The sequence below is a fragment of the Trachemys scripta genome, chromosome 14 (genome assembly GCF_013100865.1).
Source record: "Trachemys scripta elegans isolate TJP31775 chromosome 14, CAS_Tse_1.0, whole genome shotgun sequence".
In the NCBI taxonomy this organism is placed as follows: Eukaryota; Metazoa; Chordata; order Testudines; family Emydidae; genus Trachemys; species Trachemys scripta.
In genome coordinates, this window is record NC_048311.1 from 36,125,236 (window position 1) to 36,150,782 (window position 25,547).

Sequence of the window (25,547 nt, forward strand, 5' to 3'; positions counted from 1 at the left end):
GTGGTTTTTTTTTTTTTTTTTGGCCCAGCACCAACTAAAATGAAGATGAGACCTTTCTCTGTCTCCAAGAGCTCAGTAGGGAGCTCCTCCCTTCTTGGTTACACCATAATCTTCATTTCTCTTCTTGTTCACAAGTTGGACTCAGGTAAGAATTCCTACTTTTCAACATATTTTCTGGCACCTCCTGTAAATGAAATATTAAGTCCATGGAAAAAAAATGAAATTTCCAAGTTGTTTCTCTTTTGAAGGGTTTCAGATGGACCAATTTTGGGGAAGAATGTTCATGACATTTTTAAACAAAAATGTGACTGAATTTTTTTTTAATCAAAAATGTTATTCAGATTTTTCATGTACTGAAAACACAGGCACAAACAGGTTCAGATTCCTTCTGACAGCGCTTGCATGTCCTTCCACTTCTCTCTTGGTCTCACATTACAGCAGGATGGTAGCCTTAAAGGGGTAGACAGTGACAGAGGTTCTCCATTCTTGTGGGACACCCTTTCTTCCCTCCTTCTCTACCTTAACGGGGTCAGGCTGGCTGCACCTGGGGAACCCCTGGAAGCTTAGAAAGATGGGGGAAGGTAAGGGGAACAGGAATAAATGAAGAGGAACAGGCACTTCATGTAAAAAAATTTATCAGCATTTTGGAAAATATAAAACCAACCCAAAAAACTAGTTACAAATTTAAAAAAAATCCAGTGACAGTGTTTTTTTTACACATTATTCAAGCAGATCTACTCTTAGGCATCTTCTCTCTACCTTTTAGAATGAGCTACTACCTGTAGGATGATAATTTGCAACTTGTCTTACTTTAGATAGCTTCCTGTCACCCCTTTCTGCCTGTCTTGGTCATGTCAAGTTTTTATTTTCTCTCAGCCAAAATATCTGAAAGGCACGAGCAGCCCTCCTCTGCAAGGGAGAACATGCTCAAATACAGCTTCTTTTCCTCTACTTCCCTCCCCCAGTCAGGGTACCTATTTTCTTCCTTTTTCCAGTACCTTGGGGTTGTCTTGGACCATTGATTCACCTTCCCCATTTCATATCCCATTACCTATGAAATAGTCTATTGGATGTAGCCACCTCTCCTCCATTTCTTTTGAAATCCACATTCACCCCTTATATCTCCTATTTTTGTTTTCTATTTGGTATCTCCTTTACCTGTGTCCTCCCCAGTGGCCCTCTGAAAAGTCACCCAGCTATAATGTTACCCCTATTGACCTGTGTGACCAGCCAAAAATTCAGGGTCTCGTAGGTTGTCCCAGTTGGGAGGAGGAATTGGTGATGGAGTCAGGTACTTTCTTTGATGCAGATTTGTTTATTTACAAAGAATGTACAAAGTCCTGTTTCCTTGAACACAGGGGGGAACCAAAATAACAAAAGACGGTGTCCTTGATCACAGGTCCAAGCTTTTTCACATGGCCTAAAGCTTCTCTCGAGGCTTCCCCCAGGGCCTCACACAGAGGCAGTGGGTATAAGAGGCCAGGGGAGGCTAAACCTCCCCAAACAGCCGACGCTCCACCCTCAGCCCCCACTCCCAGTCGTCCTCTTCCCCCGAGGCTCCACCCTTCCTGTTCCTGCTCTGCTCACATGGGAGATTTGTGGGAGGGGGTGAGGAGGCGTGAGTGGTGAGCGGCCAGCCAGCCAGTCAGCAGGTGGGTGGGTGGGGGGCAGGGGTGGTGTGAGCAGTGAACAGGGGGTCGGGCGGGGAAGGCAGCGAAGAGGTGAGAGCGGCAGGTGGGAGGGCGGGGGGCTGGGGGAGGGGGTGAAGAGGTGCAAGCAGCAGGCGGAGGGGCCAGGGGAGGGGGCAAAGAGGCATGCGAGTGGCCGGCAGGCAGGGTGGATGGTGGCGAAGAGGCGCGAGCGGCAGGTGCCTTGGGATGGGGGCTGAGTGGGGCCACAGGTGAAGTGTGGACGCGGCTTCCAAGGGAAGAGGCTGAGTGGGGGTGGGCCTTGGGGCGGGGCCACAGTCCAGGCACACCCAACCTCCCCAAATGGAGGAGTCACACGCCGCCCATGGCCTCATACGGTGCTTCCAGGTTGCATCTGCCTGCCTTTCTTTCTGCTTCTCTCTGTGTGCCATGTCTCCTGCTTTTCTAACACACCCACCCAACCCCTGACCCACCTCTCTGGTCCAACAATACTCAGCAAAGCAATCCACCTACATATTTTAAATTTGTATATGCACTTGCATACTCCTCTGCCCAATGGGGAGCTGCTATGAGGGAGCCTAAGTGTTTTCTATGGCCATCCAAAATGCAACCACACCCACTTAGCCTAACCTACCACAATAATTATTCAGCCCAGCTTCTAACACATACAAGGTGGAAAGGAGGGGAAGAGAGTTGAAATCAGACGTATAATGGAAGCCCATTATAAGTCATCGAAGGGCCCTGATTTTCATGGGGTGCCAATTAAGGCATCTAAAAACTGAAGCACCAATAACATCACTCGACAACATTTGGCCAAAATCTTGGCCATTAGTGTATAAATGTTATTTCAAGGAAGGGAGTTTTTTTAAACGAAAATTATCTATCAGGGTTGTTCACAAAGACACTGTTTGCATATGCAAATATTAGCTTTTTAAAGTACATAGATTTGGACCTTCGATATTGTGGACCTAAGCTTTTGGATGTAGAACTTTGAGTTAGAGGCTATTTTAGAAAATGTGGGTCTTAACATTATACTGGAAAATAGTCTGGCCAAATACTGCACACAGATAATAATACTGCTTAGCTCTTTTCAGCTGCATATCTCAAAACTCGTACATAAAAAGGTCATTCTTACAAATGAAGAAATTGAGGCATAGAGAGGGGAAGTGTTTTGCCTGAGTTGCCACAAAAGCTAGTGACAGAAAGAGGGCTAGAACCCTGCATGCTAGGGTATATGGCTAGTATCCCATTCAGTGGGCCATGCAAGCAACCAACTACACAATGCTCGTTCAAGTCACTGAGGGTTATGTGTGTATGCATCTGAAGGCAAAATTTGATCTGCAATATTTTTCATCCATTTTTGTAATAAATTCCCATTTTAATTCTCCATTTGAATAATTTTCCATCAAATGCTAGCATTTCTCCTGAAAGCTAACAGGGAAGTGTATTAAAATTAACACGAAGTCAGGATCCATGAACAACCACAATGCACTGAAAAGCTGTAAGGGATATATTTTGTATATATTGTGCCTGACCAGGAAATTGAAATCCTATTCTCAGTTCTTCTCGAATTCAATTGCTTTTGTGTCCTGTTCCATTTAACAGCACACTTTTCAGTGATTGGACCCGATCACCCTATCACCGCTTCTGTAGGTGATGAAGTCATATTAGCCTGTCGCCTGTCACCCAGCATGAGTGCTAAGAACATGGAGGTGCGATGGTACCGGGCTCAGTTTTCTTCAGTTGTGCACCTGTACCGTGAAGGGAAGAATCAGTATACGGAGCAGATGTCAGAATATCGGGGAAGGACAGAGTTTCTGAAAGACGGCCTGGCTGACGGAAGAGTTGCCTTGAGGATAGGCAATATCAGACTCTCTGATTCAGGGCTGTACAAGTGTTTCTTTCAATCGGAGTTCTCATATCAAGAAGCTGCATTGGAACTACAGGTATCAGGTCAGTAAACTTGCTTTTTTACATTGCCTTCCCTAGAGGACAGCATTGTATCTCCTTTCATAAGCGCTGGCTTTTGGTTTTGCTGGTGGGTGCCCCGCCCCCGCCCCTCAGGCCCCACATCCACTCCGCCCCCAGGGCCCTGCTCCACCCCTCCCCCGAAGTCCCCTCCCCTGAGCGCCTCCTGACTGCCGCTCACTTCTTTCTGCCCCCTCCTGCCTTAAGGGAAGTGAGGGGGGGAGGGGTCAGAGAGGAGCCAGTGCCTCAACTGCTGATTGGTGGCACAGCTGCTGAAGAGCTGATGGGGGTGCAGGGCCAGCCACTGAACAGCTGATTGGCAGCCAGCCCTAGGGCTGCCACAGCAGCAGCCCCGGGCAGGCCCATGGGTGCTGAGCACCCCCTATTTTTTCTCCATGGGTGCTTGAGCCCCTAAGCACCCACGGAGTCAGTGCCTTTGTCTCCTTTAAATGGCAATTCCAACACTTTCCTTACTGATGTCAGTTGTCATTTGCCAGCAACACTAAGTGTCTGAGATCTGAGGAGACACTTGAAAGTTTTGGTCTGTTGGTTTGTGTACTGCAGTTATATTTCTAAGCGCTGATTGCCAGTCGAGATGTGTGGAAAAGCTGTTTTTAATTCCCTCCCCTCCATATTTGTGTTTTTTGAGGAAAATATTGTATATTCATTTAAGGTGATACAAAATATCTGAAACCTATCATTGCATTCAGCTTTTTAAATCGCCTGCACCACTCTGTCTGGTGAAAACTACTTTCAGCTAACATGACAGGAGAAAGATTTATACACATTCATAGAATCATAGAAGATTAGGGTTGGAAGAGACCTCAGGAGATCATCTAGTCCAACCCCCCGCTCAAAGCAGGGTGATTTTCTTTGAAATTTTGGGGCTCAGTTGTCACTCGCCCTAACTCGACCATGCAGGGGAATGGCAGAGAGTAAGTGTGGCCATGTTAGGTTTTCAGATACCCCAGCTTTAGCATGTGTGGGAGTGCAGGGACCAGATGCTCACCCACCAGACCAAATGCGTGATGAGTAAGCAAGGAAAAGTGCGTCATAAGTGCGTCATAAGCACAGCCATGTCTGCGGTCCTCTACCCCCATGTGCCCATCATCACAGCTGGCTAGGTACCCAGTGAGAGTACACTGCACCATGAGAAGGGAATGTTTTTTCTCCTCCCAGTGCTACCTGGGATGTCTCTAAAATGCACAGTCTAGTCCTAAAGGATTATATAGAAAATAATCCAGTGGTTTTGTAACTTGCAGTAATACACAGAGACGTGCTAGACTAGAAACAGTGTTTCTCAAATGCAGCCACTAGGGGCTTTTCTTGCAGCCTGCTGGGCTGTGATTGGGGTGGGGGTGGGGGGAAGAGTGGCCCCTCCCCCTCCCTGGTGCTCCTGGATGCACAGCCTTGGTGTTGGCGCTTCCAGCAAGGGCTGGTCCCTGCCCCCCTCTGGATACACCTGGGCACAATGCTGGAGGAGCAGGCAGCTGGTGAGTTCCGTACCGTCCCAGGGGCAGTGAGGCTCAGACTTTGGGCTTCAGCCTGTGGGTGGCGGGGTGGCAGGCTCTGGCTGCGTGGCATCGGGCTCCAGCCTCAGGCTCTGGCCGTGTGCCATTGAGCTCTGTCCCTTAGCCGCAGGGCTTCAGGCTCCTGCCCCCTACTGCCTCTCACAGCCACCCACCCACCCCCATCGCCTCTGGCCCCTGCTGCCTCCCCTGGCCTCCCATCCAGGGCTTAATTTGTCCCCAGACTTGCCGGGGCTGAATAAGTCTGCAGTGAAAAGTGATACCTGTGTGTTTGTTACTATCACTTTTCACAGCAGAGTTACTAGCTAGCAATACATACATTACCATGATTTGGACGTGTCTATGTACATATTTCTTTGTTTTTCCTAAAGCTAATTAAGTATTTTAGAGAAAAAGTGTGAGTGCAGCCACCAGCGAGAGTTGGTGGCTGCACTCCGAGGCCACAAAATAATTTGTTTTGAGAACCTCTAGACTAGATTCTGTCCTGCTTTACTCCCCTCCTTGGATCTTGGGTCTGAGTATTGGAGAGTTCTTCCCCCGGTCTCCACAGTGAGCCAGATGGTGAAGAGGGGGGTAGAGAGAGAGAGAAAGGAGGAGAATGAATAGATCCTTTGCTCTCCCCACACCCCTGTGTTTGGCCAGAACAGCTGGCCAGGTGTGAAGACGGCAGTAAGATACACCCTTCCATGGGCTGCAGCAACTTATTTCTCCCATAAGAATAGCCATACAGATTCAGAAAAATGCTTCATATACCCCAGTAGCCTGTCTTCCGACAGTGGCTGGTGTCAGAATGAACAGAACAGGGCAATTACTGAGTGATCCATCCCCTGCCATCCAGTCCCAGCTTCTGCCAGTAAGAGGCTTAGGAACACCCAGAGCATGAGGTTATGTCTCTGACCATCTTGGCTAATAGCCATTGATGGCCCTATCTTCCATGAATTTATCTAATTCTTTTCTGAACCCAGTTATACTTTTGGCCTTCACAACATCCCCTGGCAATGAGTTTCACAGTTTGAATGTGCATTGTGGGAAGCAGTACTTCTTTTGTTTATTTTAAACCTGCTGCCTATTAATTTCATTGCGTGACTCCTGGTTTTTGTGTTGTGTGAAAGGGTAAATTTCACTTCCTTATTCACTTTCTCTACACCAGTCATGATTTTATAGGCCTCTATTATATCCTCCCTTCGGCATCTCTTTTTTAAGCTGAACAGTCCCAGTCTTTTTAATCTCTCCTCATATGGAATCTGTTCCATACACCTCATCATTTTTGTTGCCCTTCTCTGAACCTTTTCCAATTTTAATACATCTTTTTTGAGATGGGGTGACCAGATCTTCACACAGTATTCAAGATGAGGGCGTATCATGGATTTATATTAGGGCTGTTGATTAATTGCAGTTAACTCACGTGATTAACTCAAAAACATTAATTGCAATTCAAAAAATTAATTACAATTAATCACAGTTTAAACACACTGTTAAACAATAGAATTCCAACTGAAATTTATTAAATATTTGTGGGTGTTTTTTTACATTTTCAAATATATTGATTTGAATTACAACACATAATACAAAGCGTACAGTGCTCACTTTATATTATTTATTAGAAATATTTGCACTGTAAAAATTATAAACAAAAGAAATAGTATTTTTCAGTTCACCTCATACAAGTACTGTAGTGCAATCTCTTTATCATGAAAGTGCAACTTACACATGTAGATTCTTTTTTGTTACATAACTGCTCTCAGAAACAAAACAATGTAAAACTTTAGTGCCTACAAGTCCACTCAGTCCTACTTTTCGTTCAGCCAATCACTAAGAAAAACAAGTTTTTTTACATTTACAGGAGATAATGCTGCCTGCTTCTTATTTACAATGTCACCTGAAAGTGAGAACAGGCATTCGCATGGCACTGTTGTAGCTGGCTTTGCAAGGTAATTATGTGCCAGATATGCTAAATATTCATATATCCCTTCATGTTTCGGCCACCATTCCAGAGGACATGCTTCCATGCTGATGACGCTCATTAAAAAAATCATGCATTAATGAAATTTGTGAATGAACTTCTTGGGGGAGAAGTGCATGTCTCTTGCTCTGTGTTACCCACATTCTGCCATATATTTCATATTATGGCAGTCTCGGATGATTACCCAGCACATGTTGTTCGATTTAAGAACACTTTCACTGCAGATTTGACAAAATGCAAAGAAGGTACCAATGTGAGATTTCTAAAGATAGCTTCAGCACTCGACTCAAGGTTTAAGAATCTGAAGTGCCTTCCAAAATCTGAGGCCTGGTCTACACTATGGGGTTAGGTCGAATTTAGCTGCGTTAGGTCGATTTAAAAATGACCGCGTCCACACAACCAACCCCGTTCCGTTGACCTAAAGGGCTCTTAAAATCGACTTCTGTACTCCTCCCCGACGAGGGGAGTAGCGCTAAAATTGACCTTACTGGGTCGAATTTGGGGTAGTGCAGACGCAAATTGACGGTATTGGCCTCCAGGAGCTATCCCAGAGTGCTCCATTGTGACCGCTCTGGACAGCACTTTGAACTCTGATACACTAGCCAGGTACACAGGAAAAGCCCCGGGAACTTTTGAATTTCATTTCCTGTTTGGTCAGCGTGGTGAACTCAGCAGCACAGATGACCATGCAGTCCCCCCCAGAATCGTAGACCGTAGAATGTTTCTATGCTCCCCCTATCATCTCCATCCCTGAGGTTATCGCAGATTAGAAGGCGAAAAAAATGCACTGGCGATGACATGTTTTCTGAGCTCATGCAGTCCTCCTGCACTGATAGGGCACAGCTTAATGCATGGAGGCATTCGGTGGCAGAGACCAGGAAAGAATTAAGTGACTGCAAAGAGCAGAGGCAGGACGCGATGCTGAGGCTAATAGGGGAGCAAATGGACATGATGAAGCATCTGTTGGGGGAGCAAACAGATATGATGAAGCGTCTGTTGGAGCTGTAGGAAAGCCAACAAGAGCACAGACCCCTGCTGCATCCCACCCTACACAGACTACCTTGTCCATTATCTTATTTTTTTTTAAATTAAGAAAGATAGAATGCATGGTTTCAAAACAATAGTTACTTTATTTTGAAGAGGGGAGGGTGGTTGGCTTATAGGGAATTAAAATCAACAAGGGGTGTGGGTTTGCCTCTCTGATGTTCAATGTAGACATACCCTGAGAGAGACGAGGTGTGGAGCATGCTTTCAGAAGTCTTAAAAGAGCAACACTCCACTGCGGAAACTACAGAACCTGAACCACCAAAAAAGAAAATCAACATTCTGCTGGTGGCATCTGATTCCAAGGATGAAAATAAACATGCATCTGTCCGCACTGCTTTGTATTGTTATTGAGCAGAACCTGTCATCAGAATGGATGCACGTCCCCTAGAATGGTGTTTGAAGCATGAAAGGACATATGAATCTGGCACTTAAAGACCTTGCATTGCTAGCTACAAAAGCGCCATGTGAACTCCTGTTCTCACTTTCAGGTGACATTATAAATAAGAAGTGGGCAGCATTATCTCTTGTAAATGTAAACAAATTTGTTTGTCTTAGTGATTGGCTGAACAAGAAGTAGGACTGAGTGGACTTGTAGGCTCTAACGTTTTACATGGTTTTATTTTTGAGTGCAGTAATTTTTTGTACATAATTCTATATATGTAAGTTCAACTTTCATGATAAGGAGATTGCACAACAGTACTTGTATTAGGTGAATTGAAAATACTATTTCTTTTGTTTCTTTTTTACAGTGCAAATATTTGTAAGCAAAAATAAAAATAAAGTGAGCACTGTACACTTTGTATTCTGTGTTGTAAGTGAAATCAATATATTTGAAAACATAGAAAACATCCAAAATATTTAAATAAATGGTATTCTATTATTGTTTAGCAGCGTGATTAATTGTGCAATTAATCATGATTAATTTTTTTAATCACTTGGCAGCCCTAATTTATATAGTGGCATTATGATAGTTTTTGTCTTATTATCTGTCCTTTTCCTAATGGTTCCTACCATTCTGCTAGCTGTTATGATTGCTGCTGCACATTGAGCAGATGTTTTCAGAGAACTCTCCACAGTGATTCCAAGATCTCTTTCTTGAGTGTTAACAGCTAATTTAGACCCCATCATTTTGTAAGTATAGTTGAGATTATGTTTCCCAATGTGCATTACTTTGCATTTATCAACCCTGAATTTCACCTGCGATTTTGTTGCCCAGTGACCCAGTTTTGTGAAATCTCTTTGTAATTCTTCAGTGTCTGCTTTGGACATAACTATCTTAAGTAATTTTGTATTATCTGCAAATTTTGCCACCTCACCGTTTACCCCTTTTTCCAGATCATTTATGAATATGTTGAATAGTACTGGCCCCAGTACAGATCCTTAGGGGACTCCACTATTTACCTCTCTCCACTGTGAAAACTGACCATTTATTCCTACCCTTTGTTTCCTATCTTCTAACCAGTTATAGATGCATGAGAAGACCTTCCCTTTTAGCCCATGATTGCCCACATTGCTTAAGAGCCTTTGGTGAGGGGCCTTGTCAAAGGCTTTCTGAAAGTCCACGTACATTATATCCACTGCATTACCCTTGTCCATGTTTGTTGATCCCCTCAAAGAATTCTAATAGATTGGTGAGGCATGATTTCTGTTTACAAAAGCCGTGTTGATTCTTCCCCAACATGTCATGCTCATCTATCTGTCTGATAATTCTGCTCTTTACTATAGTTTCAACCAATTGGCACCTTAAAAGAATGACTCGGGTGTGGGAATCTGCTGCACATCCTCTGCAGTGAAGACCAACCCAAACAATTTATTTAGCTTCTCCGAAATGGCCTTATCTTCCTTGAGTGCTCCTTTAGCACCTTGCTCGTCCAGCAGCCCCACTGATTGTTTGGTCAACTTCCTGCTTTTGATGTAGTTTAAAAAAATACTGCTCGTTTTTGTGTCTTTTGCTAGTTGCTCTTCAAATTCTTTTTTTTGGCCTACCTAATTATGCTTTTACACTTGACTTGCCAGAGTTTACATTACTTTCTATTTTCTGCAGTAGGATTTAAGTTCCAATTTTTAAAGGATGCCTTTTTGTCTCTAACTGCCACTTTTACTCTGTTGTTTAGCTATGGTAGCATTGTTTTGGTCCTCTTATTGTTTGTTTGTTTGTTTGTTTGTTTTAAATTTGGGGTCTAGATATAGTTTGAGCCTCTATTATGGTGTTTTTAGAAAGTTTCCATGCAGCTTGCAGGCATTTCACTCTTCTGATTGTTCCTTTTAATTTTTGTTTAACTAACCTCCTCATTTTTGTGTAGTTCCCCTTTCTGAATTTAAATGCTACTATGGTGGGCTTCTTTGGTATTTTGCCCCCCTACAAGGATGTTAAATTTAATTTCTATTACCGACGGTTCAGCTATATGCACCTCTTGGACCAGATCCTGTGCGCCGCTTAGGATTAAATCAAGAACTGCCTCTCCCCTTGTGTGTTCCAAGATTGGCTTCTCCAAGAAGCTGTCACTCAGTGATGTCTAGAAATTTTTATCTCTGCATGCCATCCTGAGAAGACATGTTCTCAATCAATATGTGGACAGTTGAAATCCCCTGTTATTATTGGGGTTTCTCTTTTTGTAGCCTCTCACTTCCCTATCCACAGCAAAAGAGTAGTAAAGGGGTAATTGTGGATCTGAGTCATAATTCCTTTCGAGGTTGCTCCTTGAATTGATAAATGTGTCATCCCTTACTCAAGGCTGAGCCTAAAGGATCAGTCTAGCCCTCAATGCTCTGTTGCTGAATATGTTAAAAATTTAACCCAGAATATACAATTAATGCAGATTTACTTCATTCTCCAGTTTCAGGTACTAATCCCCTGATCTCTATTGAGGGTTACCAGGACGGAGGTATCCGAATGGTGTGTCGATCGGGTGGATGGTATCCAGAGCCTCAGTCGTTGTGGAAGGAACTCCAAGGACAGCCTCTCCCATCATTGCCTGCAAAATACTTCCGTGATGAGAATGGCCTGTTTCAGACTGAATCTGTACTTATTGTAACAGAAAATTCCAACCGGAATCTGACCTGCACAATCAGAAACAACATCCTGAACCAAGAAGAAGTATCAAGCATTTATATAGCAGGTCAGTTCATACATCCGTTGATATGAAGTCTGGTTCGATAACCTGTTTGTCCTACATCAGTGGTTTTCAATCTGTTGTCCATGGACCCCTGGGATTAGGCAGACTGTGTCTAAGATTTCCTCCATTTGAAATTTTTTAGGGGTCCGCAAATGAAAAAAAGGTTGGCCTACATGCATTTCAGGACCAGTCTGCTTGTGTAAATAAAGTCAATTACACTGAGAATATGCCCTGACTTCATGACACTGGTTTTCCTCTGCTGGAAACTGATGAGCAAGGCCCAGATATTTGCTACCACTCGACAGAGGGTTGACACTCGTGTTAGAAATGAGATTCTGATATGGGGGGTGGGGGTAAGAGAGACAATAACAAGGTAAATAATAAAAATTCATAATAAATTAATAATATGCATTTGTTTTTCAGATTCTTTTTTCCCGAAGGTCTCCCACGTGACAGTGATTCTCCTGTCACTAAACCTGTTGGTTTTGGGTTTTTTCATTCCTTTGCCTATTTACTATTTATGGAAGCAATACAAAGAAAAAGGTAATACATGGAAAAAAAGGGGACAGTACAGACAGAGCCGTCCTATGGACGGACCGGGGCAACAGCTTTGGTGGGCCCTGTGCTTCGGCATGTGGAGTCCACAGCGGCCTCGGGGGGTTAGCAGGGAGCCTGGCGCCAGCAGCAGCGAATGACCCCGATCCCAGCCCGCTCCGCTCAGCCCTCCCCACCATCACTCGGGGGGGGGGGAGGCTTGGGGGAAAGGGGTGGAGTGGGGCGGAGGTTGTCCCAGGCCCCGCACCCCTCTGGGGACAGTCCTGAGTACAGATATAATCAGAGATATTTTTAAAATGAGAGAGGGTAGTGTATAGAAGGATTAATAGAGGATTTCCATTCAATGTTCAACTTTCCTTGGGGTTCTCTTGTGCTTCCTATGCACAGCCACATGTTGACTGTGGACAATAGTTACACTATGTAATGATCTAATTGTAGGCAGGATATTTGGAAACTCTGTCCCTTTGTAAATCAAGTATGGAAGAGAGACAGAGCCTTCAGATACTTAAAATCTTCCCTCTGGAAGAGTAATCTTGACACTCTGTCAGGGGAGGCAAATTATGGCCCTCAGCGCATAGGCACCGACTCCGTGGGTGCTCCAGGGCTGCAGCACCCACCGAAAAAAAATTAGTGGGTGCTTAGCACCCATCAGCAGCTAGCTCCCCCCTCCTCTCCAGCACCTTCCATCCACCAGCGGCCCTGCTGATCAACTCCTCCCCCCCCTCCTTCCCTCCCAGTGCCTCCCGCCTGCTGCGATCAGCTGTTCTGCGGCATACAGGAGGCACTGTGGGAGGGAGGGGGAGGAGCGGGGATGGGGTGGGGGCTTGAGAGAAGAGGTGGGGCGGGGCTCAGGGCAGAGTGGGGGCAGAAGTGGGGGTTTGGAGGAAGGGGTCGGGTGGGGATGGGGCCTGGGATGGAACAGGGGGTTGAGCACCCCCGGGGCCCGGAGGAAGCTGGTGCCTGTGGCCGGGGTGCCTGCCAAGGCTTGGGACTTCAGCCCTGCAGGAAGCACCTGCTGGGGCTTCTGCCCTGTGGGAGATGCCTGCTGGGGCTTGGGCTGAAGCCCCCCTACCAGGGCCATCCCTACCCATACGCAAAGTACGCAGCTGTGTAGGGCACCAGGAAATTTGGGGCACCACATTTCCTGGTGCCCTGTGTGCTGCTCCAGCTCCTGCTCTGCCTCCTCCCCATGGCCCATGCCCCTGCTCCGCCCAGCGCCGCCCCCACTCCACCCCTTCCCCAAAGCCCCCACCTTGCTCCGCCCCAGCCCCGCCCCAGCCCCGCCCCCACTCCACCTCTTCCTGCCCAAGCGGCACCCCCACTCCCCTGAGGACTGCTGCAAGGATCAGGGCCTGCACTCACCGCGTAGTAGGGGGAGCGACCTGGTCCCAGCTGTGCTGCCTGTGAGTGCAGGGGGGCGGTTCTCTCCTTGCCCCCCAAGTCTGGGAGCCAGGGGAGCAGAGTGGAGTGGGCTGGGGTGCGGTTTCCCTTCTACCTCCCAACCCCTCCCCGTGGAGGCCTGGGTCCAGCTCTCCCTCCCCCATGGAGGCCCGGGGCCCCACACAGCTGCCCTGTGAGGGGCTGGGCACCAAAATGGCTAGGGATGGCCCTCCTCCCTGTTGTGCAGAAGCCCCAGCCCCACTACCCTGCTGCAGGGCAGAAATCCCAAGCTCCCCTCCCAGTCTGTAGGCAGAGAAGGGGGGGGGTTCCGCGAGTGACACTTTAACTGTAAAAGAGCCGCATGCGGCTTATGAGCCATGGTTTGGCCACCCCTGCTGTATGTGAATGAGAACTCCTACAAATTCAGTATATTACAAAATACAATACAATTAAGACAAGTTAAAATACAATGCAATGAAGAAACATTATGCAATTCTCTGTGTCAGAAGATGACGTTAAAAAAAAATCATTTCAGCTTAACAGTTTCATTATGAAATGGCAATAGTACAAAAATCATTTTTATACTATTAGAATGTCTTCTTTTTTTTGGCATAGTAATGAGAACTGCAAGATACAGGCAAAAGATATAATTCTGCTTCTTTTGTCTAGAGTGAATTGCACATAGTGAAACAAAGCTGAATGCTGTTTCTTGGTATGCAAAACAATCCAAACCTACATCTACTTACTGTGCGATTAAAAAAAAACAAAACGATTTCAACTTTTTTTTGGTTTCTGATTAATTGTAAATTACCTTCCACATCCTGTACACCTGTTTGTTTGTTTTTCAATTACCGCTGTTTCTATCACAATTATAGCAAAATTACAATAAATATCAGTTGAAATGTCACCATAAATGTGAAAGGATGACATCTAACATATCTGATCTTTTCCTTCCACTAGATTCTCTGCACTCTAAATTGAAAGTCTTTGAAGGTAAGTTTATGGGTTGTATGGAGCAAGTGAGCTAGCTGATATAAATAGTCCATGAAATAAGGTAAGTCAAGAAAAGAGCATTTATTATCATGTATGTGTAGTCCCTCCCATGAGGTGTGGCTTAAGCCTCTTCCCTTTTTTTCTCTATCTGGTGCTTGCTATCGTTAATATTGAGAGTTTACATATGCACAGGCATTGGCTCTGACTTTAATTTTTCCCCCGGGGTGCGAAACCCCCATTTCACCCCGAGGCCCCATCCCCACTCTGCCTCTTCACCTGAGGCCCTGCCCTCGCTCCGTCTCGTCCTGCCTCCTCCCTGCCCCCTCCGTTGAGGCCCCGCCCTTGCTCTGCCTCTTCCTGCCCCTGCTCCAACCCAGGCCCCTGCTGCTTGCTGCTCTCCCCGCTCCCCCACGTACCTCCTCCAGCCGCCAAACAGCTGTGGCACCCACTGTGCTGAGCACCCACTATTTTTTTTCCATGGGTGCTCCAGGAGCACCCATAGAGTCAGCACCTATGTACACAGGGGTGCTGTCCCTTGAGAAAATTAGTACAATTACTGCTAGCTGGCAAGGAATGTAAAGCCCAGTACACAGGGGACAACAAGGCAAACAAAACAAACTTAGCAAGGTAACAACACAGCGAAAATAAGAGCATAACAGAGGGGGGGACATTACTGGGAACGGGAAAAATAGGATGTGGGGAAGGAAGGGGTTAAGTTTAACTAATACTTAATAAACATTGATAAACAAACCTTTTCCTTGCCTCTGAGCACTCACAAAGTCCTCCAGACCCCAGCTTCCACCCTCAAGTATCAGGGGGTAGCCGTGTTCGTCTGTATCCACAAAAACAATGAGGAGTCCAGTGACACCTTAAAGACTAACAGATTTATTTGGGCATAAGCTTTCATGAATAAAAACCCCACTTCAGATGCATGGAGTGAAAATTATAGATACAGGCATAAATATACTGACACATGAAGAGAAGGGAGTTATCTTACAAGTGTCAGGTTTCAGAGTAGCAGCCGTGTTAGTCTGTATCTGCAAAAAGAAGAACAACAATAAGACAATAAAAAATAAAAAATAAACAACAATAAGACAACTCCCACCTGTTTATGCTCTCTGTATGTGTATATATATCTCCTCAATATATGTTCCATTCTATATGCATCCGAAGAAGTGGGTTGTAGTCCACGAAAGCTTATGCTCTAATAAATTTGTTAGTCTCTAAGGTGCCACAAGTACTCCTGTTCTTCTTTTTATCTTACAAGTGGAGAACCAGTGTTGACAAGGCCAAGTCAGTCAGGGTGGATGTAGTCCACTCCCAATAATTGGTGAGGAAGTGTCAATACCAAGAGAGGGGAAATTGCTTTTGTAGTGATCCAGCCACTCCCAGTCCCTATTCAAGCCCAAATTAATGGTGTTAAATTTGCAAATGAATTGTAGCTCTGCAGTTTCTCTTTGAAGGCTATTTTTGAAGTTTTTTTGTTGAAGAATGGCTACTTTTAAATCTGTTATAGAATGTCCAAGGAGATTGACGTGTTCTCCTACTGGCCTTTGTGTGTTACCATTCCTGATGTCTGATTTGTGTCAATTTATTCTTTTACATAGAGACTGTCCGGTTTTGCCAATGTACATGGCAGAGGGACATTGCTGACACATGATGGCATTTATCACATTAATAGATGTGCAGGTGAATGATCCCCTGATGGTGTGGCTGATGTGGTTGGGTCTTCTGATGGTGTTGCTAGAGTAGATATGGAGACAGAGTAGGCAATGGGGTTTGTCACAGAGATTGGTTCCTGGGTTAGTGTTTCTGTGGTGTGATGTATAATTGCTGATGAGTATTTGCTTCAGGTTGGGGGGCTGTCTGTAAGCGAGGACTGGCCTGCCTCCCATGGTCTGTGAGAGTGAGGGATTGTTTTCCAGGATAGGTTGTAGATTGCTGATGTGCTGGAGAGGTTTTAGCTGGGGGCTGTACATGATGGCCAGTAGTGTTCTGTTATTTTCCTTGTTGGGCCTGTTCTATATTAGGTGACTTCTGTGTACCCATCTCGCTCTGTCAATGTTTCCTCACTTCCCAGGTGGGTATTGTAGTTTTAAGAATGCTTGATAAAGATCTTGTAGGTGTTTGTCTCTGTCTGAGGGATTGGATCAAATTTGGTTGTAACTTAGGGCTTGGCTGTAAACAATGGATCGTGTGATGTGTCCTGGATGGAAGCTGGAGGTATGTAGGTACGTATAGCGGTCAGTAGGTTTCCGGTATAGGGTGGTGTTTATGTGACCATTACTTATTTGCACTGTAGTGTCCAGGAAGTGGATCTCTCGTGTGGACTGGTCCAGGCTGAGGTTGATGGTGGGGTGGAAATTGTTGAAATCCAGGTGGAATTCTTCAAGGGTCTCCTTCCCATGGGTCCATATGATGAAGATATCATCAATGTAGTGTAAGTAGAGGAGGGGTGCTAGGGGACGAGAGCTGAGGAAGCGTTGATCTAAGTCAAACATAAAAATGATGGCATACTATGGGGCCAGGCATACCCATAGCAGTGCTGCTGACTTGAAGGTATAAGTTGTCCCCAAATCTGAAATGGGTGTGGGTGAGGACAAAGTAACAAAGTTCAGCCACCAGGTGTGCAGTGGCCTCATCAGGGATGCTGTTCCTGACAGTCCATCCTTGTGTGAAATATTGGTGTAAAGAGCTTCTACATCCATGGTGGCCAGGATGGTGTTTTCAGGAAGACCACCAATGCATTGTAGTTTCCTCAGGAAGTCGGTGGTGTCTCAAAGATAGCTAGGAGTGCTGGTAGCGTAGGGTCTGAGGAGAGAGTCCAAATAATCCTGCTGTAAGAGTGCCAATGCCTGAGATGATGGGGCGCCCAGGGTTTCCAGGTTTATGGATCTTGGGTAGCAGATAGAATATCCCTGGTCGGGGCTCTAGGCGTGTGTCTGTGTAGATTTGTTCCTGTGCTACAGCAGGGAGTTTCTTGAGCAGATGGTGTAGTTTCTTTTGGTACTCCTCAGTGGATCGGAGCATAGTGGCCTGTAGAATGTGGTGTTGGAGAGTTGCCTGGCAGCCTCCTGTTCATAATTCAACCTCTTCATGATGACTACAGCACTTCCTTTGTCAGCCCCTTTGATGATAATGTCAGAGTTGTTTCTGAGGCTGTGGATGGCATTGCGTTCTGTACGCCTGAGGTTATGGGACAAGTGATGTTGTTTGTTCACAATTTCAGCCTGTGCACGTCTGTGGAAGCACCTTATGTAGAAGTCCAGTCTGTCATTTCGACCATCAGGAGGAGTCCAAGCAGACTTCTTTTTCTTCTTGTAGTATTGGTAAGAGGGTTCCTGTGGGTCAGTGCACTGTTCAGTGGTGTGTTGACTCAAGGAATATTTTCGAAGACGGTGAAAGTAGGCTTCCAGATCACCGCAGAACTGTATCGTGTCCGTGGGGTTGGTGGGGCAGAAAGAGAGTTCCTGAGATAGGACAGACTCTTCCGCTGGGTTAAGTGTGTGGTTGGATAGATTAACAGCTCCCACCCTGGCACCTTCCCAGCACTGCAGGCTGAGGTTGGGTGTCCCAAGATGGAGTGTTGCAGCGCTGGAGTATTGTCCAGCTTAAATAAAAGTTCCCTTAGTTTATCTTCACCCCTGGGTGGGGCAGGGTCCTCTCCTGATGCCAACCAGGCGCAGGTATTCTCTCCATCTGGAATTCTCCCGGAGTCTCGGCCGTCTCTCTGGAGCTGACGCTGGGTTGGATCTCTCTCTGCTGGATGCCAGTCACTGCAGTGCTGGGAATGCCTTATCCATGCAGCTAGATGTCACAGAGGAGCAGGGACTCCATCGGGGGGACTGGGAGTTTAGCAGGAGCTCTCTGAGCTACACTGTCTCTCTCCCAGCTTCCTTCCAAACCCAAAGCTGAAATGGTCCTAAACTCTGTGTGTAAACTTAAGTCAGACTGTCCCCAGGCCAGGGGCTGTGTGGCACTGGCATCACTGGGCCAGTGGACTGCACGTCCTGATCATCCTATGCAGATGGTGACTATATTTCCCAAAGTGAAAACAGGACACCACATGGAGCTAGCGCAAACCCTCTCTCCTCCCCCGCAGGGCTGGCCCAAACTGCTCACCCGACGTCCCCACACAGCGCTGGCCTGTACCACTCGCCCAAACCCTGCCCTGCCTCCCCGGGTGGGGCTGGTGTCACTACTCACCCAAGCCCTGCCTCCCCCCTGCATGGGGCTGGCATCACCACTCCCCCCTTGTTGCTCCCCACCCCACTTTTTTGACAAAAGAGAGCGTTTGTTCTGTGTGCTCTTGCCAACTGAGCAAATGGGACAAGTTCCCACTTTTGCCAAAAAAGTTGGGACGGCAGGGACAGGGCTTAAAAAAGGGACTGTCCTGGCCAAAACAAGACATATGGTCACCCTACCCATGCAGATGCCTTGCTACTGGCCTCAACATGGGTTTCAGTCCCTATTGTCCACACTCATGACTCCAAGAATGCTTGGAAGCATGGTCAGAGGGACTTGGTAGCCATTACAGTTGTAGTCCTTTTAGTAAAGCCCTCTAGAAGCTCAGTCTGCGTACCCAGGAGCTGACAAACTCCAAGCTGGGGTTTATCTGAACGATCAGATAGAAAAGACTTTACCCAGGATACAGTAAGGAGGGTCCTCACACTCTGATTGGAAAGCATGGCACATAGACCACAGATTTATTGACTATATCAATGCTAATAAATGCAGTGAAATCAAAGAATAGTTCTTATGGCAAGGGGTTGGCCATGGCCAATTTTCTAATTGTAGGCTGCTTCTTGCTCTAGCTGATAAGCAGCAAATTTCACGGTCATAAGAACAGCCAGACTGGGTCAGACCAAAGTCCATCTAGCCCAGTGTCCTGTCTTCCGACAGTGGCCAATGCCAGGTGCTTCAGAGGGAATGAACAGAAAAGGTAATCACCGTGATCCAAGTAATCAAAGTGATCCATCCCCTGTCGCCCATTCCCAGCTTCTGGTCACTTCTGATTCTCCAGAAACTTACTTGGCCACACAGCCTACAATAGTTTGATCTGCAGACTAAGATCATAAAACAGAAAACACTCCTAGGGAGGCCAAGAGTAGCACTGGCTAGCTTCATCAATCTCTGCTGTGGGGTTTCACTGTCCTAATACACCACAATTACCAAACTAGGAGACAAAGACCACCACTCTTCCTCTGCAGCCCTTTATCACCCATTTAATTGCCAATTGGTTGTCAAATTTTCACTAAAAGAACATCCTCTGAACAGTAAAAGTTGAAGGCTTCAGTAAATAGTATAACAAAACCTCCTTATGTAAAAAAAATACCCCAAACTTGTGGGGTTGGTCCATGTCTGTGATGACATGGTGGGTGAGGTAATATCTTTTATTGGACCAACCCATCTTGTAAGATCAACACAGCAAACAATTATTAGAATGAGACTTTGTACAAGCAGTATTTATGGTCCTGATTTTAGGGAAAAGATAAAAAAAGTCTATTTTAGAATGTTTTTAATTTTGATAAATTGCAATTGGGCTTCCACAGAACGATCAACTTGTGTCCGTCCTTATTTCATAGGAACATAGGAAACAGGAATGGACATATTGGATTAGATATGTGCCTATCTAGTTCAGTATCCTGTCTTTAATAGGAGAAAGATTTTCAATCTTTCTGTCTCACATTGTCTTTAATAATTTTAGCATAATTATATGAAATAACGCTAGGAATATCACCAAAAATATGACAACGTGGAATCTCATATTTCATTCTCTTCTTCCTCTAGAAAAACTACGATTTCAAGTGGAGAAAGAGAAAGGTAAATTTCATTTACCTCAGTGTGTCTCTAAAATGAAGAAAAAGTAATAAAAGTTTATCTTTGTATCTCTGGTAGAAGAGGTGTTTTTAAGTAAACCAAAAGTGAATGTTTTCCTGATAGAGAGGAAACATTACAGAGAAAAATTAGAGATATCAAATATTCTGATTGGAGCTGGTTAAATCTATCAAATAAGCACAATTGCTGCTGCTCGGATGTGCTTTCGGAAACTGCTTATTACACATGTTTGCTAACGCAGCTTTCTTTCCATAGCTGTACACCTAAGGAAAGATAGGTTGTGTGTTTAGTTTTCATTGAAGATCCTTTCTGTTAGTAAGCCAGGACATCACTGGAGTGAATATGATATAAACTTGTATAACTTTAAAACTACCAGAGCAACCTGCCTCAAACTCAACTCAGGGCTGAGAATTCCTCAAGGCACCAGGCCACCTACAGGTTAAGCATTGCAATGAATCTGGCCATTACCTCTGTCCGTGGTATTCCCCATTTTAAGCATAGGGAATATCACTGGAACTGGTAATCCCTGTAAAACCTGAATGCACTTTTTAAATGTGTGCACTGTATCTCCACAACTGGAAATCTTAGAAGGTGAAATTGACTTCTGTGGAGAGAGGTCACCTCACAGACCCATGCACTGCTTGAAGCCCACTTAAACCTTATTTTGATTTAAGCGATGCATTATATTGGTGGCCCACTGCAAAAGGGTGAATGTATCTTTGAACCACTTATCAAGTAAATCAGATGTTAGGTAATTTAGCTAATTAAAAATAGCAGTAGACACAGTGCTAGAATGTCTTTCTTTCCAGTATTATTCATTTCTGGTCTTGTTTTTTGTTTCAGAAAAATATCTTTCAGGATTTGGTAAGTTCCATTTTCCTCTATTATTATGAAAAAGCAGCCACTCCCTAGTTAAGACTGAATATTCCTGTCCATTATAAGCATGATTCTCTCCCCTTTTCTAATATACCAATTGAAAGGTATTATATAGATATAGCTTTATACATGAAAGGTATAGCTTTATACTTAGGATGCATCGTCTTTGGGCAGAGGAAATATGAGTGAATTTGAGGTTATTGAGAAGGCATTTTTGAGATAAAGTACTCAGAAAAACAGGTAGTCACCATAGTTTGACACCACAGTGTTCTTGTAAGGACTGGAGCATTCAGATTTCTGATTTGGGTTTAACAAAGATTTTTTTCAGTGGTACCAAGTTGTATTATATTAAGATTGCATGTATTTGGACAAGTCTTCAGCTGTTTTTGTACCTTTGTTTCAGTGCTCAGAAAAGCCCGAAGATTTGCAGGTAACTGAAATTGACATGTTACCAATGTCAAAATACCTTTCTTTCAAAGACCTCTGCTTCCTTTTCTCAAAATTAGCAGGATAAAATAGTATTGGCTCTTAAGAGAGATGTAAGAGGCGATAATATAAAAATGCAAGTTAATGTTTACCCCTTTTAGACTTGAGCGGTCAGCCAAATTTGGGGTCCTGCAGGTTGTTTATTAGGAGGAAAAATTGATGTTGGAGTCAGCTATTTCTTTGATGCAATCCTGTTTACTTACAAAGACTGTACAAAGTCATGTATCTCTGAATACAGGAAGAATCAAACAAGAGGAAATAGTTTCTTTTTGCACAGTCCCAAACCTCTTTCAGCTAACATTCAGTCCACAAAAGTTTTGCTCTAGGCTTTTTCTCCGGGCCACGCTCCCAGTGTCTATTCAGGATGTGTCCTTCACTTTCTGCTTCTTATCTGTTTCTGTTACTGCTTTGTTCTTCCCGCCTTTCTCTCACATATACACCTCTACTGAAACAATACCCACTGAAACCCTCTGCCCATATATGCCTCACATGTGCCTTTCTCTTGGGCAGTATCATTTGCTTGTGTTATTGGTGGAAAATATTGCTATTGGTAGCTATTGTTTCAGCTACGTGGTTACATAAAGGAGCTCAATTACTTTTCCCATTGATACTGAATGAAAGGCAGCTGTTAGACCCACCAACTTTTATGGGGTTTAGCCCAACCCATAACATTATAAACAGGACAAAGAGCTCAGAGGAACAGAAATCTGAGTCAGCAGTGCAGCACTTTTGCAAAAAAAAGCAAGCATCATGCTGGGACGTATTAGCAGGAGTGTTGTAAGCAAGACACAAGAAGTAATTCTTCCGCTCTACTCCGCACTGATTAGGCCTTAGCTGGAGTATTGTGTCCAGTTCTGGGTGCCACATTTCAGGAAAGATGTGCCCAAGTTGGAGAAAGTCCAGAGAAGAGCAACAAAAAATGATTAAAGGTCTAGAAAACATGAGCTATGAGGGAAGGTAGAAAAAATTGGGTTTATTTAATCTGGAGAAGATGAGACTGAGGGGGACATTATAATAGTTTTCAAGTACATAAAAGGTTGTTACAAGGAGGAGGGAGGTAAATTGTTCTTGTTAACCTCTGAGGATAGCACAAGAAGCAATGGGCTTAAATTGCAGAAAGGGCGGTTTAGGTGGACATTAGGAAAAGCTTCCTAACTGTCAGGGTGGTTAAGCACTGGAATAAATTGCCTAGGGAGGTTGTGGAATCTCCATCATTGGAGGTTTTTAAGAGCAAGTTAGACAAACATCTGCCAGGGGTGGTCTAGATAATATTCTTCTTAGTCTGGCCATGAGTGCCAGGGACTGTATTAGGTGACCTATTGAGGTCCCTTCCAGTCCTACACATCTATGAAATCTGATTCAATGAGAGATCTGAGCTGTAGCTGCTAATTTATTCCATCTGAGTAAAGTGAGGCCTCAGAAGGGAACATGTACCTAAATGCCTTTCTTCCATGTGGAGAATCATGCTTAAATCCATGACTTGTTAGACATAACTATTATCCACCCACATTCACCCCCAAAACACAAGCCAATCCAAATTTGGATGGGAGATCTCCTGTATCTGAAGTGTCCTGCCCCTGTGGTTCAAATATTGTCCCACCTCAGAACAAGAACACCTTGAAAGAAATGTTTTCTTATTTGGCTTTGAATGTTTAGGCACCTTAACATGTAGCTTGGTACTCAAATGGTGGTTCATCTAGCCAGGATGGGCAGGGATGGGATCCCTAGCCTCTGTTTGCCAGAAGCTGGAAATGGGCGATAGGGGATGGTGGATCACTTGATGATTACCAGTTCTATTCATTCCCTCTGGGGCACCAGGCATTGACCACTGTCGGAAGACAGGATACTGGGCTAGATGGACCTTTGGTCTGACCCAGTATGGCCGTTCTTATGTTCTTAGTGTCAGTGCAACTAAAACGCCCATGATTTAGGTGCTTTATTAAATGCTCCTCTAGGAGCTACTGCAAATATTACAATCACTGTTCTCAACATCTTTGATGTAAATAACATACAAAATGAGACAACTCAATATTTATGTGGGATGGAGGTAAATCTGGGCCTTAAATGTTTTCTTCCCATCGTAGCTGGAAGTAACTTTATTAGGCTGGTAAAGGGGAGGGTGAGGGAAGAATAAGTTTTTCAAGAAGATGGATATTACACCCCATTTTGGAGGTCCTGATATGGACAACTGAGACGTTTGAGCAATGCTGCTGTGAGCCGAGGACAGAGAGATCTGATTGCAGGGATTCTATACAATTGGCTGGATTCTCTGAATTTCCTTTAGTGATGGTCACAAGGAGACAAGGCAGGTGATTTCTGTCTTTTAGGGCTAGATTTTTCAATAGTTGGTCACATTGGCTCTGAAGCTCTTTTGAAAATTTGGCCAGCTCATTCTAGAAGGTTTCTCATCCACACCTAGGACAGGAAGGTCATTATATCCTCCTATTCCCTCTTCCACTTAAGACCAGAGATATCACATTCACCTCTCTCATTACCCTCAACCCTTCCTACATGCACAATATTAACCATCCAAAGGAGGGGTCTGTCAATGCCCTGCTGAATGTACCAAAATACCCCTCTTTCTCCAACTACCAGTTCTACCACAGTCACATGTAACAGAAACTTAAGATAAAACAAAACACAACAAAACCAATTCCCTCCTCACTGAACAAGTAGCCCCTTTGTCCATCAAATGAGCAAATACCATTCCAAATGCTCATTCCATAAATGAGCAAATGTCAAACACTACTACCTTCTCACCATACCCCCACCAAATACACCACCCGCAAATAGTTCCCACCCAGAAATAGCTAACGAAAATATGCCTGATAATGTTTCCACTCCCTGTCCTTAGGGAATGGCTGGAGGAGATAGGGGAGAAGATAGTCCTTCATGTAGGGGGTAAATGGATTTAAAGACCTCTTTCTCTAAATCAGGGGTCTCAAACTCAATTTGCCTTAGGGCCAGTGCCAGTCCTCAAATCCTCCCAGCAGGTCAATAATGTCACTAAAGATGGTGTTCAGAAAATGTTTATATTGTATTTTTTTATTTCGAATTTCTTAGAAATAATAAAACCACCACACAACTTTATACAATTCTTCACCTGCCATGGAGTTTTAGTGTTTGTCAGACACCTGGCAATGCTTCAGTTCTGTCAGTTTGTTGATGTTTGGCCTCAGTGACTGAGCAGTTGAAACCTTCAGGACTGCAGCAAGGTGTGCATCAGATAGTTGTGTTCGGTATTTTGACTTGTTTATATTCATTGTGGAAAAAAGTGATGCTGCCTCCATGGCTGATGATGGTATCTCTGTCCCTTTCCCCCAGCCAATGGGAGCTGCGAGGGGCGGCGCCTGTAGCAGACATTGCTGGGAGCATGTCTGCCTGCATCTCTCCTCCACAGGCCCCAGTGGGGAGGTTCTCGGGCCGCAGATGGCCCACAGGCCAGGACTTTGAGACCCTTGCTCTAAATCCAGGACAACGAAACACTACTCATGAACTTCTGGCGCACAGAGGCCCACTTTCAGCTTTCCTCAGGCGTGCTCCACCCACACTCAGCCCCGCCCCCACCCCACCCTTCCCCCCAAGGCCCCAGCCTCGCTCTGCCTCTTCCCACCCCTGCTCCACCCCTGCCATGAAGCTCCACCCCACCCCATCTCTTCCCACCCCCACTCCACCCCCTCTCCCGAGCGTGCCCTGCCCTCGTTCCACCTCTTCCTGTCCCCACTCCTCTCCCTCCCCCGAGCACCTCCTGCATGACACCAAACAGCTGGCTGTTGGTGGGCAGGAGGTGCTGGAGGGGATGGGGGAGGAGCTGATCGGTGGGGCCTGCCGAATAGTTGATTGGCGGTTGGCTGATATGTGCTGAGCACCCACTATTTTTTCCCATGGGTGCTCCAGCCTCAGAGCACACACAGAGTCAGCGCCTATGGGCTAGTGTAAGGAATCATGATGACATTCAAACCAATAACAATATGCTTACAAACCTGATTATTTAACTTGCAATTTTTCTACACAAAGATACTGAAACTCTACTACTTTTATGATAAAATGAACATGGGCTGGATAGAATGTGGTGGCTTCCCAGATGTTATTAACTTAGAGGAATAACACATTTAAAATGACTAGTTGTGAATATGTAAGTATTAAT

At 45.0% G+C, this 25,547-nt stretch overlaps 1 protein-coding gene across 1 annotated transcript in view; it reads left to right on the plus strand.

Annotated features, from left to right (window-relative positions):
• LOC117886934 (butyrophilin subfamily 1 member A1-like) overlaps positions 1 to 25,547 on the plus strand; it is a 39,409-nt gene that overhangs the window by 12,925 nt on the left and 937 nt on the right. Inside the window, exons 2-9 of the mRNA XM_034789095.1 lie at positions 29 to 145; positions 3,255 to 3,602; positions 10,994 to 11,275; positions 11,696 to 11,815; positions 14,168 to 14,200; positions 19,991 to 20,023; positions 20,882 to 20,902; positions 21,318 to 21,344. Coding sequence (XP_034644986.1) covers positions 40 to 145; positions 3,255 to 3,602; positions 10,994 to 11,275; positions 11,696 to 11,815; positions 14,168 to 14,200; positions 19,991 to 20,023; positions 20,882 to 20,902; positions 21,318 to 21,344 — 970 coding nt within the window. The 5' untranslated portion in view covers positions 29 to 39. The remainder of the gene's footprint in view (positions 1 to 28; positions 146 to 3,254; positions 3,603 to 10,993; positions 11,276 to 11,695; positions 11,816 to 14,167; positions 14,201 to 19,990; positions 20,024 to 20,881; positions 20,903 to 21,317; positions 21,345 to 25,547) is intronic.